Below are 14,432 nucleotides of genomic sequence, written 5' to 3' on the forward strand. Positions count from 1 at the left end.
CTCCTAGCTTCTTAGCCTCCCAGCTAACAGTAACTCCTCCTAGCCTCTCAGCTAATAGTAGCTCCTCCTAGATCTTAGCCTCCCGGCTAACCTTAGCTCCTCCTAGATCTTAGCCTCCCGGCTAACCGTAGCTCCTCCTAGATCTTAGCCTCCCGGCTAACAGTAGCTCCTTCTAGCCTCTCAGATAATAGTAGCTCCTCCTAGATCTTAGCCTCTCAGCTAATAGTAGCTCCTCCTAGCATCCCGGCTAATAGAAGCCCCTCCTAGCTTCTTAGCCTCCCAGCTAATAGTAGCCCTTCTTATTATTGGCTCGGAGGCTAGGAGGTTAGCTCTGCTTCCTAGCTTTCCAGCTAATAGTAGCTCCTCCTAGCCTCTCAGCTAATAGTAGCTCCTCCTAGATCTTAGCCTCTCAGCTAATAATAGCTCCTCCTAGCCTCCCAGCTAATAGTAGCTCCTCCTAGATCTTAGCCTCTCAGCTAATAATAGCTCCTCCTAGCCTCCCAGCTAATAGTAGCCCCTCCTAGCTCTAGCCTTCCAACAATAGTAGCCTTCTATGCCTCAGCTAATAGGTAGTCTAGCTGTTACAATATACTCCTCCTACCTCATAGCTAATAGTATCGCGTTGATCTTAGACTTAATAGCTGCTCCTGCCTGGTATGAATGAGTATTATCAGTGGTGATTGGTGGATTGTGCCATGGATAGATGGATGTGATGGATCGGATAAGTGATGATGGGATGGATGGATGGATGGATGGATGGATGGATAGATGGATGGATGGATTGTAATGCTAATACAACAGAAATGCAGACTGTAAATAAATGCTAAATTTGCACAGTTCAGGCATTTTAAACGTTTTCTTTGTGTTCAGATGTTGGAAAGAAACTGGAAGACGATCAGGGACGAGGCTCTGGCCGTGATGGACCAGAACACCGGACTGTTCATACCCGAGGAGGAAAACCTCCGGGAGAAAGGAGAGTGGGGTCAATACACTCTGTGGCAGCAAGGTAAAACCTCCACCCAAAATGTCCTGGTTCCGCTAATGTTTAAATCATTTTAATGAGATTTCTGTGTGTTCAGGGAGAAAAGCTGGAAACGCCTGTCAGGGCGTCCCGAAGACCTGCTCACTCCTGGAGAGATTCCCTGAAGCTACAGGCTGCAAGAGAGGACAGGTGGGAAATATGAAGCACTGAGCCTCGGCCTGACATAACGGTAGCCATAGTAACGGTGGGTTTTATTTTTTCCCGTAGATTAAGTTCTCTGTGATGCAGCCAGGGACTCATGTGTGGCCTCACACCGGCCCAACCAACTGCAGACTGAGGATGCACCTCGGCCTCGTCATCCCCAAACGAGGCTGCAGGATCCGCTGCACCAACCAGACCAGGTCCACAACTCATCCTCATCCTCATATTCCTCTTTATGTTCCTCTTCATATTCCTCTCTAGCTCCTTCAGTTTTTATTGTGTCCTGTCTCAGTTCTTAGCCTCCACGCTAATACTAGCTCATCCTAGCCTATCCTAGCCTCCCAGCTAATACTAGCTCATCCTAGCCTCCCAGCTAATACTAGCTCATCCTAGCCTATCCTAGCCTCCAAGCTAATACTAGCTCATCCTAGCCTATCCTAGCTTCCCAGCTAATACTAGCTCATCCTAGCCTATCCTAGTCTCCCAGCTAATACTAGCTCGTCCTAACCTGTCCTAGCCTCCCAGCTAATAGTAGCTCATCCTAGCCTATCCTAGCCTCCCAGCTAATACTAGCTCATCCTAGCCTATCCTAGCTTCCAAGCTAATACTAGCTCATCCTAGCCTCCCAGCTAATACTAGCTCATCCTAGCCTATCCTAGCCTCCCAGCTAATACTAGCTCATCCTAGCCTATCCTAGCTTCCCAGCTAATACTAGCTCATCCTAGCCTATCATAGCCTCCCAGCTAATACTAGCTCATCCTAGCCTATCCTAGCCTCCAAGCTAATACTAGCTCATCCTAGCCTCCAAGCTAATACTAGCTCATCCTAGCCTATCCTAGCCTCCCAGCTAATACTAGCTCATCCTAGCCTCCAAGCTAATACTAGCTCATCCTAGCCTGTCCTAGCCTCCCTTCTTCGCTGATCTTTTTTCCGTCCTGTGTCGCAGGGAGTGGGAGGAAGGTAAAGTCCTCATCTTCGACGACTCCTTTGAGCACGAGGTCTGGCAGGAAGCCGACAGCTACCGCCTCATCTTCATCGTGGACGTCTGGCATCCGGAGCTGACGCAGCACCAGCGCCAGACTCTGAGCCCGATTTAGACCAGCCGAAACACGGCGGACGAACTGCAGGACCGGTAAGAGTTGCTGCGATCAGACGGGGTTCTTCTTCTGTGGATAAAAAACAAAACAAAACGCTGTTTTCCTGAGAGGACGCGTGAATCTGACGGACTGACTGGTGTTTGTGGACGAACTGTTACGACTGTTGAAGAATCACATCAGACTGAAGGAAGGATCTTTTCTCGGTCATACTACTGACTTGACAACAAGCTCAACCCATACGGTACCCTCCCTTCTTAAGACCTGGTTTAAAACCAGGTTCTGGGTTTGTTTTTTTTTTTGTTCTGTCTGAAAAATGAAATGAAACGTCCAAACTCTCCGACTGTTCTGGAGATACTCGGTAAAATGGTCAAAAGCTAAACCAATAGAATTATTAGACCGTCTGATAATGTCTTAAGTTGGACCACTATGCATTCTTTCAGTTTATCACTTTTGCACAATAACACGATGTTAGAAGATGTTAATGAAGAGGATTTATATTTATATTAAAAATAAAAAAATGCAAAGAAAAAAATGCAAACTATAAAAAGTGTCTTTTGTCTTCATTCGATTCTCTGAACTTGTCTTTCTTCTCCTCCATCTCCTTCAACATTTCTTCTTCTACTCCTCCCTCTTCTACCTTCTTCTTCCTCTGCCAACCTTTAACTAATGTTTCTCCTCCTCCTCATCCTCCTCCTCCATGCACTCAATAAGGAGGAGTCATGTTGGTGTAAATGTTTACTTCTATACATTCATTGAAATACATCGGAAATACATTACAGTCGAGTGGATATCAGATCACTGCTTTAGTGTAGCCCTGATGAGCACTGCAAAAAAAAAAAAAAAAAACAATCTGACAAACCTGCCAATAACGAACTCTTTTTTCCTTTTTTTGCAGTGGAATAATACTGATAACAATAATATACAATCTTTAAATAAGTTAAGTAAAAACAATCTTTCCCTTCACAGCAGGAGAGGTTAAAGGGGAGTTTGGCTTCTCTCTGGTAGAACGTGTCCATGCATGTGAAAAGAGTGGTTGTGGCAACAATATACAGTGCTTTCGTTTTAGAAACACTTTGTGCAAAGTCAAGAAAGAAACAACAACAACAACAAAAAAAGGTGAAGTTATTCTACCGAAGCAACGTCTCTTTGCCCATTGTGCTGCTTCCTCCTGTTGATAAATGTTCCCTACTTGTTTCTTCACATTTCAGGACCTTAAAGTGAGTTTTATTGACCACAAGTTACACAAATATTTGACTTTTGTATGCCAACGTGTCTTTAAAGATGCGTACGAACCGCAACCAAATATTTGGCGATTTATTACCTTATATGGTTTTTCAGTATGAGCCAATGATTTCATTCCTTTTTGCAGCGGCGTCGGCTGCTGACACAGGTTACACCGTTTATGTCCCTCACATAGACTGTAAATAAAGATGGACGGTGGAACAGCTGCAGTATAGCTCATAAGCTCCACCTCCTCCATGTTAGTGGGCGGGGCTTGGGCCAAACTAAAACATTCAAACACACATCAGATCATTTTTTTCAAAGAATGGTTTCTTTCGTTTAAGTTCGTTTATTAAAAATAAGTGAAATGTTCAATTTTTCAGATAAGTTTCGTTTTAGTCCGTTATTTGACGCCACAGAACATGTGACGTAATGACGACCATCAGTTGCCATGCCAACCACTCCGTTAGGCGGGCCCATGGGACAGTGGTTGTAGAAACTATTTTTAAAAATAAGTTCAGAGTATAATCAACATTTCCTCGTAGCTGGTGGAGGTGGAGCAGAGCGTAGGATTAATTTAATGTGCTAGTAAGTCTGGAGGAAGTGTGGGCGGGGCATCGATTTCATGGCTCCGCCCTCAGACTGTACTAATCGGACACATGGAAGTGGAGACGTGTTTCCCATATTTATATACAGTCTATGTCCTGCCGTCCTCAAACAGCCTAAAGTCTCAAGTCTGAACTATAAAGTACGCGAAGCCAAAACTCGTATCCGTTGGTATCATCCACTTCACATCTCCAGTAACAATGCTTTCATTCCTTTAGGACTCAAAGTTCGAATTTCAGTCTGTTTTAGCTCCGTTTTTAGTCTCCACCAGCTTCTCAGAGATTTATCTACCTCCTTAAGCTGCTAAAGTTCTTCTCTGTCAGGTGAAAAGTCTGCATGTAAAACCAAAACTAGGAGCTAAAAATCTTTTTAAACTGTGTAAATTAAAAGTTTTTTCGACTCGCACATCACAGAAACGTCACCACATGTTAATTCTTGCTTAATGAACAGCACAGTACGTAGACGACACGCTGTGTGCGGTCGTCGTGGACATCAGGACAGATGCTGCTGGCTGGGAAGAGGCTCAGAGACAGGACAGAGCTTATGTGTTTGTGGTTCTGTCTTTGTGAGGACATGTTCTCTCACCGTGAAGCCTGGTTCTAGGTTCAGCTTTGAGACGGGTTCTCAAAATGTCCGCTGGGGCTGTTATTTGTAGTTTCCCTGGTCTGTTTACTTCATGTGAGTCACGTCGACGTGCTAGCATTCGTGTTAGCATTCTAGCAGTGTTAGCATTTTAAGCCTGTGTTATCTTTGTGAATGCAAACGTGCACTCGGAGTTCGATAAAGTTTATTCAAACAGGAGAAAAGGCAGCGTTACTTAGTACGAAGCCGAAACTGCTCTTCCTACTGTCGAGATTCATTTAAACTGACTGTGAACATGTTATAGTTTATACTTAATTATTTGTAGAATTAAATGTGAAACAGCATTTTATTTTTTGCCTTTTGCATTTTAAAGTTTCATGTATAATATTAAACGGTATTTGTGGTTTAATTCAAGCGCCGTATTTTTCTGTAATTGTGCGGTGGAACCACTTTGGAGGTTGTGAATTTATTTAACGAGAATCCTCACAAAGATAGAAGATGGAGTCCTGGGTCGAGTCACTCTCAGAGTTCACATCAACAGGACACAAGGGTTCAGATCCTCCAGCTTAATACTCAGCTGGTACTTGGTGTGTTTTTGAGAACGGTGTTGGACTAAGTCTTTGTGTGTTTTTGCTGATCGACGTCTGTGTTCAGTCCAGGGCCAGTAGTGGTGTACTCGTCTCTCTGTCCGTCTGTCGGAGAGTTCCCTGTTCCACCGCCGACTGAGACCTGAAACACAGAAAAACCTCCGATGATGCCGGAGTCTGGAACCCCGTCCACATATAGCGTCCATCTCTTTGTAGATGCACTTAGAACATGAATACATCACTAGTGCACAGATGGAGCTAACTCGTCTTCGGCTCTAAATCAGTTTGAAGTCTGAAGCATAAAATCTCGCAGACCACAGAAACATCTTCACGTATTAGTTCCCACTTAATGAACAGCTTTAACTTGAAACCTGTTGCCCTAAATTAATCCAACTATTAACCTGTTATATGGTATTTGATGCTACATCATCTAAAGGTGTGTAGGTGGGTGGGAGTTTGCTTTCACTGACATTCCTCCTTCTGGTCACCACCACTGCCAGTACTTCCCATTGCTGCTAATGTTGCCGATTATTAGAGACGGTAATCGGCCAAAAGTTGGTCAATTGACAGCGTTGTGTCTGTCACACTTGACTGATATGTTAGCAAGCTGAAGTTAGGATAACCTAGCTGAAATATTACCATGCTAAAGACTTTAATCGAGTCAGTGACGGCTAAAGTTGAGATGACGCTAGGATAACTAGCTTAAATATTAACCTATGCAGTGACGGCTAAAGTTAGGATAACGCTAGGACAAGTAGCTTAAATATTAACCTTGTCAGTGACGGCTAAAGTTGAGATGACGCTAGGACAACTAGCTTAAATATTAACCTTGTCAGTAACGGCTAAAGTTGAGATGACGCTAGGACAACTAGCTTAAATATTACCATGCTAAAAACTTTAATCGAGTCAGTGACGGCTAAAGTTGAGATGACGCTAGGACAACTAGCTTAAATATTAACCTTGTCAGTAATGGCTAAAGTTGAGATGACGCTAGGACAACTAGCTTAAATATTAACCTTGTCAGTAACGGCTAAAGTTGAGATGACGCTAGGACAACTAGCTTAAATATTAACCTTGTCAGTAACGGCTAAAGTTGAGATGACGCTAGGACAACTAGCTTAAATATTACCATGCTAAAGACTTTAATCGAGTCAGTGACGGCTAAAGTTGAGATGACGCTAGGACAAGTAGCTTAAATATTAACCTTGTCAGTGACGGCTAAAGTTGAGATGACGCTAGGACAAGTAGCTTAAATATTAACCTTGTCAGTGACGGCTAAAGTTGAGATGACGCTAGGACAACTAGGTTAAATATTAACCTTGTCAGTAATGGCTAAAGTTGAGATGACGCTAGGACAACTAGCTTAAATATTACCTTGCTAATGACTTTAACCTAGTCAGTAGTGGCACAATGAACATAATGGTAACGTTACAGTATCTCAGAGTAATATTACGCTCACTCAGGCAGCTACATGCTACCAGACAGAAAAGAGCAGAGCTAATTAGCATGAACAACGTTATGTTTATTCTAAGAAGCACACGGACTGTGTTTTTTAACTTATCGCATTGAGGAGGAAAATGTGTTTCCGGTCGAAATTAATATTTATCATGATTTATTTTATGTTCAAAATGTTCATATGTTGCTTGTTCTTCACAAATTCTGATGACAAAAGTTACAAAATAGTAAAATCTTCAATTTATATCTTTGTAACAAGTGTTTGTAACTACTGTATATTTAATCCAGCAAAATCGGTATTTACTCTTTTTTTTTATTTGAAAATGTAAAAATATAATCGGCCGATATTTCGGTTATCAGAATGTTTTATGGCCTAATATCAGATTTTATGTCAGACCTGGTATTAAACATGCGTCTCCAGATCTGATCTCAGTTTCTCAGGATGCAAATGAGCTGCAGCATCATCTTTTAATGAAGCTGTTTCTAATCTCCAGTAATAATATCATTCTTATTATTATTATTATTTATTTCTGAATGAATGAATGAGGTAAAACTCAGCCCCCCTGTTGAGTATTGGAGGTGTTTAATGCGACTCAGGACTCATAGAGACCGGATCTCTTGAATGAACAGATCATCCGTTTCCTCCTCACCTCTTCATCATGTCCTTGTCTCCTCCTCCTCCTCCTCCTCCTCCACAGTTCTCCCTGACGTGCAGAGCATCGTAGGTCAGCGTATATTCGGTCTCGTCGTTGTAGTCGGGTCCCAGCAGCGTTCGCGCCCAGATGCCCATGTCGTACGGTGGAAGCGTCCCCCCGAACTCCGACGGCAAACACTCGGGCTGAATGAGCTGGTGGAGCGAGTTCAGGTTGTTACCGTGGAGGAAGATCTGCAGGACGAAACAGAGGAGGGAATACAGCCAGTGTGAAAAGAGGAAGAACAAACACAAATGAAGGACAGGCAAAGAAAAAGTGACGTGTTTTCACCCTTTTCCTGGTCTTGTCTTTGAGGAACGGTTTGATGATGGTGTACATGGCGTGGATGTACCAGGGCTGGTTCACAAAGTGGATTCCTCCAAACCGAGCCGGGAAACTGTCCTAAAAAGAGGAGCCGGGGCAGAAATGAGTGGGTTCTCTGGCGTCTTAGAGGAGCTGGGTAATATTTGGGAGCTTGTTTACCTGAAGACCCTCGATGGCCAGTTTGAGAATGTTGGGTGTGAGCTTGGAGGCCTGTTTGAAGGAGAAGTTGCTCCAGTCAATGATCAGGATGAAACCGTTGATCTGGAGCTCCGGGTTTTCTATCAGAACCTCCAGAGAGAGCAGGATGGCCCTCAGGATGTCAGTGAACGAGTTCCTGGTGGAGGGAAGTGTCGGGATCTATCAGCGGTCGATCAATAGTTAAAGAGAGTGTGACGGTCCTTCAGACTCTTAGCGTTAACTGCAGCTCTACAGACTGTGTGTCATCTATCTTAGTGTCAACTCTTCGGGCTCTTTGTGTGTGTTTGCTTGTACGTCTTATGTGTCTTAACACCAGACAACCAACAGAACACCGGCTGTTTCAGGAGCCAGGTCTGTGGTTGTTTGGGGAATAATCAGGGTCTCGATCACCTTGAGTCTGCACCTAAACCACTAAACCGACCAGGGACGGTCAGTTTGTTACAGCCGGCAGTCGAATCTTTGGACGGTCTAATATTGGTTAGACTTACAGGTGTTTATATTTTACCTGCTCTGGTCCCAGTTAGAAGCAAACAGGATGAGGATTTTTCTGCCGTGTTGGTCCGGAGTCTCCAGCACACCCGGGAATCCGTCCATCAGGGCTCGCTTTATGCCCGGGTCGTCCACCTGGTAAACACGGCGGTCAAAGAAAACACGCGGAGGTTACTGGAGGATGTACGGAAACAAGTCTGATCCACCACAGCTCCGACTGCAACCTGAAGGTAAAGAATCTGACACCTGTCCTGTAGTTCCTGAAAGTCCAAAAAGAACAAAGTTCCTCTAAAAACATGTGAAATGGTGCTACTTTTATTCCAGGTTGTGGAGAGTGTAGGTGAATCATCACGGAGTCTCTGGATTCATTCCTATTGTCCCCAAAAGCCCACGAGTACTTTCCTTATTCCATCTGATGGACCTCAAGATCCAAGATGCACTTCCAGTTTTTTGGGTTCAAACCTGCTGATGGTTCAGGTGTGCTGATGTTTTTGTGGTGCAGTGTCCTGTATTTAAATAATTTGTCTAAAAGTGTAAATGAGTGATACTGGCGCAGGCTACGTACGTAGGTTACTGCATCTCCTGCTGTTAAAGAGCCTTTAGCGTTTACCGAGTCCATCACCTCCAAACACTTCCATGACTTGTTCATCCAAAGTGTAGAAACGTACCTTGAAGCTCTGGAACATGTCGAGGTTCTGCTGTCTGAACTGGAAGTACTGGGCCAACAGTCTGAACGTTTCCACCTGGTCAAACTTTCTGGCTCTGAGGAAGCGAAGGATGAAGTCGTCATCTGTTCGCAGGAAACCGATGTCCGGCCGCGTCACAATCATGTCCCGCACCTGCATTTAACATTTAACATTTAACATTTAACACGGGCGGAAATATTTTACCAATCTAACAAATATTAAAAACCATTGTTCAAACGCAAATGACAAATCTACTGGCCTATAGCATTTTATTAGCAAGGAGATTGATATTGTTGAAGCAGAAGGAGGCTTCACTTCTTACTTTTACACATTAGATAAAAGAGATTATAAAAAATCGATAAACTATGAGAGGAACTACGTATATCCAAATTCTACTAAACATGGAAGACTGTTGCTGTTATTTATCTTCTCAACAACTTAAGTCAAATGTTCTAATGCCAGTGCTGATGTTACCCAGGTTGGACAGTTTTTAAATGTTTTGCCGGTTTTTCTCCGCGTTTGTATTGGAAATAAAACATGTGTTCACACTGAAAACCTGTTAAAGGAAGATTTCTGGGCTGCATCTGTTTCAGGAGTCCAACAGTATCACAGCTGTAGATAATCACTGATGCGTTTAATGTGAATACCTCGGCGAACTGTTACTACAAGTATTACAATAATGTAATTGGGATGTGATAATACTCGTGAAGGACCACGATGCACCATGATGCACGATGTCTGTGGGAATGTTGTGAAGTTGTGGAGATGCTACGTCTGTGGTTGGTGGTTAATGTTCAGTACGAATGGAAAAACCTGAGGGAACTTTGTCTGGGGCCAAGAAACCAACGTAAAGACTTGAGGACTACATACTAACTTACATACAAGACTAGGTTAAGTTTCTCATTTCTGTAAGTGGTACAAATATAATATAAGCCAACGTGTCTTAAACTCTTTTTATCGTTCCTCTGGTGGTTTATGGGACAGCAGCATCTCCATGAACCAATCAGAGCTCTGGACTCCAGTTGTGTTTGATGTAATATGTTATTTTCTTCTGGTTCATTGATAAAAGTCATTATAGGATTCAACCAACACAACAAAATTCAGACGAACCCAACAACTTGTTATTTTTTAACTGTGTTCCAGCTTTGATTCCTCCAGAACTAAACCACTTAGAGAGATTCTGACTTTAATGATAGAAACTTCTATCTGAGTCTTGTCTTTGAAAAGAGACCGAGACCATGAATGAGCTCCAACATGTTCATGAGCATCATTCAGTTTATTTTGGCCACGTCCTAAAGAATAGTCTGGAATAATCGGAGGTTGAATGGTTGGAATCATTATTACCTGCTGGATGTCCTGATGCAGAGTGTCTGGGTTTTCGTTCAGCTCTAGTCGAGCCTTCTCCGTCGTCTCGGAGCTGAGGCCGGCGTGGAGGTGAGTCATCATGAGTCTGGTTTTCTTCTTGATTTCCAAAATTAACAGACGAACAATTATTCCAACTTCTTCCAACCTCAGAGTCCAGGACGTACGTCCAGTTTCAGGATGAAACCTTTGTGACGGTTCAGTTTTTCGTTTGGTTTGAATAATCCCGCTGAGCGTCTTTCATCCACAATCGTATTCGCTGTCTGAGTTTGTGATGACTTTGATTTCAGATTTCACATTTACAGGAGCAAGAAACAGTTTGGTCCTTTTAAAGGTTCACAGTTGAAGACAATCGTGGTCTTATTGCGTTTGTTGTACAATCCACTGCGATTTGTCTGGTTTTCCAGCGGTTTAATGAGCAGCAGCGTTTGCTCTTTGTTCACATCGTTGATGCTTGTGGAGCTGAACGGTGGGAAAAGACAAACTGTTTCAGGTATTTGATGCTGGTTCTCATCCTAAATTTGCCCTCCTCCAGCTCTCAGTCGTCACCTTTTCAGACTCTGGATTCAGGTTTTACCGAGTAGCGTCTGCTTCGTCATGATGAGGCTTTAACAACAGTTGGTCCCGTTGCTCTGAACTCAATCCAAGAAAAGTCAGTGATCGATGAAGGCAACTCTTTCCAACATGGGCGTCTGCAGCCTGAGAGAGGGAAGACCAAAATGTCAAGAGGCAAAGGTTGGAGGACGATCCAAATAATCTTTTATTCATGAATTCATTACATTTTTCTGAAGGTATTGATTGAGTTTTTCATTTCTTATTTACTTGTGTTTTAAACAAAACAAATCTGCCTACAGGCACAAATAAAGTAACCTGAACCTGAACAGTGAAGTCCACATGAGCATGGCTAAGCTAAGCTAAGCTAAGCTAAGCTAAGCTAGTCCTTGAACTGTGACTGTGTGTAGCTGTGTAGCTGTTACTAAACACATTTCTGGGGAGGTGCATGTAAATCACGGCGTTAGATTCTACAGAAGTCTGAATTATTCTCATGATCTCAAGATCTTTGCAGGATCAGTTCCCAACAGAGAGACTCTAGACCAGCTTTACATCACGGAGCATTCGTAGGCGTCTGTTATTACACAAAAATCTATAAACACGAAATCTGAGTTATTCAAATCACACCTACATTAAGTGATATCGTTACTCTAATAGCAAAAGGCCTAAGTTACATTTGAGCGTTTTCAGAAAACAACATGTGAAATATTCTGTTTCATGTGCAACACTCCTTCTCATCTATCTATCTATCTATCTATCTATCTATCTATCTATCTATCTATCTATCTATCTATCTATCTATCTATCTATCTATATACCTGGATTTCTGGACTGTCTGTATAGATGAGTGTATATATACATATATATACATATTGTTCCTGTATTTTCTTACTTGTTTGTTATTAATATATCTTTCCTATTTAGTTTTATCTTATTTTTTATATTCTTATTGTTATTTTTTTTCGTAGCCATATATGCACCGTCACTGTGTGGATGAATACAGTTATATCTTATCTTAAAATATATATATATTCAAACTTCTTTCAGAAATAATTTACTATTCTAACTGAAAAAGGTTTTCCCTGAACATTTTAAACGACATAACCTCAGTTATCATTTCATTTTTATGGACTGGCTGCTTCATTTAACACCTTTATCTTTGTGTTATTATTTAAATAGATGCTGCAGTTTTCCAGTCTTCCCTGCGATTAATCAGCTTTTTATTTTATTTTTATTGATAATTTTCTGCTCCAGCTGATGACCCCCACTACATGTGCTGCCCACCCCCTGGTCTCTCTGCCTCCCACCCCCCAGCTCGTCCCCCATCTGCCGCTCACATTAACTGTGTCACATGTCCTCCAATCTGTGTCCACCGAGACACCACAGCGGAAAAATCCTGTAGGAGACACTTTATGTCCCACACTGGGGCTGCGCTGTGGATCAGATCCGTGGGAGGGTGGAAATAAACTGGGATGGATCCCTGGAAATCAAAGTGACCCCTCCAGTAAACGAATAAATAAATAAATACATGGTAAAGAGCGCACCTCCCCCCGGATCTATTTCAATGTCATAAAACACAGAAACTACTCACAATGGAGCGAGCCGCTAGGTGTGCGGGTTGAATCCCGGCCGTCCTGACTGGCCCGACGGCCCTCGGGTGGTGGTGGTGGTGCTGATGCTGGGGATGATGGTTGAGGAGGAGGAGGAGGAGGAGGAGGAGGAGGAGGTGGCCATCGGACAAAAGATGTATCCGTCCGGTGTAAAAGAAATGAAATAAATAAAAGAAAAGAGCAGCAAGAAGAGGAGAGTGGAGGAGGGAAAAATGAGAAAATAAAAATAATAAATGTCCCTGAAGGCGTCAGAAAGGATGAACCTCGTCCTTCTGAGTCAGTGTGGGCATCATAACGCGCGAGGAGGAGGAGGAGGAGGAGGAGGAGGTGCGTTTTCACTTTGTGTTCAGATAGAAGACGTCAGGATGCTCCGACACCATCAAGGCACCGTGAATGAACCCAAACCACTTCCGGTCACCACCTTCAAAGTAAAACCCGCATTCATTAAAGATAAAATAAGGTGAGTTTGTCCTTTATTCACTGTGGGGACACTCAGCAAAAAATGAAGCCAAAGCTAGTGGAGCTCCCCCTGGTGGCTGGAGGCTGCGGTATATTTCATAAGCTCCACCCCCTCCATGTTAGTGGGCGGGACTTGAGCCAAACTAAAACACACGTCAAATAATTTATTTCAAGGATGGTTTCTGTCATTTTAGGGAGCTAATATAATGTTGATGAATGTTCAAGTGTCATTTTTGGATAAACTTCGTTTTAGTTGTTATTTGACTATTTGACACTAAAGACACAGGATGTGACGTAATGGCGACAAACCGCTCAGTAAAGTGAGTCAACATTAAGATTTTTTGTTTTTGTGAGAGTTTTTGTTTGTTTGTTTGTTTTAAATAATTAAAGTGTATAATTCAACATATCCTTATACCTGGTATAAGGTATATAAATAAGAATGTTTTTTTTAAAAAAAAAAAAAAAAAAAAACCTTATCGTTGTTATTATTAGTTATTTTAAAACATCCGGAGCAATTTCTGTCATTTCTTAGCTAATGTTAATTAAAACTTTTATGAATTAAAAGGGAATTAATTTTAATTTATCGCAAGACATAATATAAATCTATATATAGTTTACATTTTGTTCTGTTTTTGACATTATGCTTTTATACTGAAGTCACTCCGTCAGTTTCCGGTTTCGTGAACGTGCACAGCGTGTGTGACTTCACATAACACACCTGCGCGCTCCCGAGTGTAACGACAGCTGACGGTGCGCGTTCATGAGCCAACCTGAACAAGCTTTTTCGCATGCGCGTAGAGTCACGTCTTTAACGGTTAGGCGCCGTCATGAGATTAAAACCTGCATGTATATAAAAATTATGAATAAATAAATCTATTATTATTATTATTATTATTAGTATTATTATTATTATTATTATTATTATTGTTGTTGTTGTTATTATTATTGTTGTTGTTGTTGTTGTTGTTGTTGTTATCGAGTCATAATATATTTTCTATAATCACTTTAAAAGTGAAAAAATACAATTATTCCATTAGAATACTTCTTATTTTTTTACTTTTTATGCTGAAGTGGATATTTTAAAGTTTTAAAAATGTATCATTAATGTTAAAAAAAAAAATCAGAATGTAAGAGCGTGAACGTTTTTATCGTGAACGCGCACGGTAGCCTCCTTAGTGATGGGAAGTTCGGCTCTTTTCTAAGAATCGACTCCTTTGCCTGAGTTTCCTCTTTATTCAGTGTCACAATCTAATATTTTAGCGCATTCGGCAAATAAACACGGTTTGTGTGTTAATAAGCCCTTTTGCATTCGTCGTAACGTCGTAGATT

General features: G+C 42.0%; 2 protein-coding genes across 8 annotated transcripts in view; one reads left to right on the forward strand and one right to left on the reverse strand.

Moving 5' to 3' along the window:
* Positions 1-2,827, forward strand: part of unm_hu7910 (un-named hu7910) — a 34,821-nt gene extending 31,994 nt beyond the window's left edge. For all 7 annotated transcript variants that reach the window (XM_047568067.1, XM_047568061.1, XM_047568064.1 and 4 more), the window contains 4 exons: positions 871-1,006; positions 1,080-1,171; positions 1,250-1,383; positions 2,130-2,827. In XM_047568067.1, the coding sequence (XP_047424023.1) occupies positions 871-1,006; positions 1,080-1,171; positions 1,250-1,383; positions 2,130-2,280 (513 nt within the window). In that variant the 3' untranslated portion in view covers positions 2,281-2,827. The remainder of the gene's footprint in view (positions 1-870; positions 1,007-1,079; positions 1,172-1,249; positions 1,384-2,129) is intronic.
* A 175-nt stretch (positions 2,828-3,002) lies between these two features.
* On the reverse strand, positions 3,003-12,980 carry LOC124996055 (clavesin-1-like). Its single transcript, XM_047568878.1, has 8 exons — positions 12,626-12,980; positions 10,465-11,181; positions 9,103-9,273; positions 8,451-8,569; positions 7,907-8,081; positions 7,715-7,825; positions 7,382-7,617; positions 3,003-5,418 (listed from the first exon to the last, which is right to left on the reverse strand). Exons 2-8 carry the CDS (start codon positions 10,564-10,566, stop codon positions 5,340-5,342), a joined length of 993 nt encoding a protein of 330 aa, XP_047424834.1. The 5' UTR covers positions 10,567-11,181; positions 12,626-12,980; the 3' UTR covers positions 3,003-5,339.
* Between the last annotated feature and the right edge of the window lie 1,452 nt (positions 12,981-14,432).

Source organism: Mugil cephalus, chromosome 18 (genome assembly GCF_022458985.1).
Source record: "Mugil cephalus isolate CIBA_MC_2020 chromosome 18, CIBA_Mcephalus_1.1, whole genome shotgun sequence".
Taxonomy (NCBI): domain Eukaryota; kingdom Metazoa; phylum Chordata; class Actinopteri; order Mugiliformes; family Mugilidae; genus Mugil; species Mugil cephalus.

Coding starts and splice junctions, on each gene's coding strand:
- LOC124996055 (XM_047568878.1), bottom strand. CDS start 10,566: ATGATGACTCACCTCCACGCCGGCCTCAGCTCCGAGACGACGGAGAAG. Junction 8,082..8,450: donor TCTAACTGGGACCAGAGCAG/GTAAAATATAAA, acceptor TCCCTCCACCAG/GAACTCGTTCACTGACATCC. Junction 5,419..7,381: donor GACAAGGACATGATGAAGAG/GTGAGGAGGAAA, acceptor TCTGTGTTTCAG/GTCTCAGTCGGCGGTGGAAC.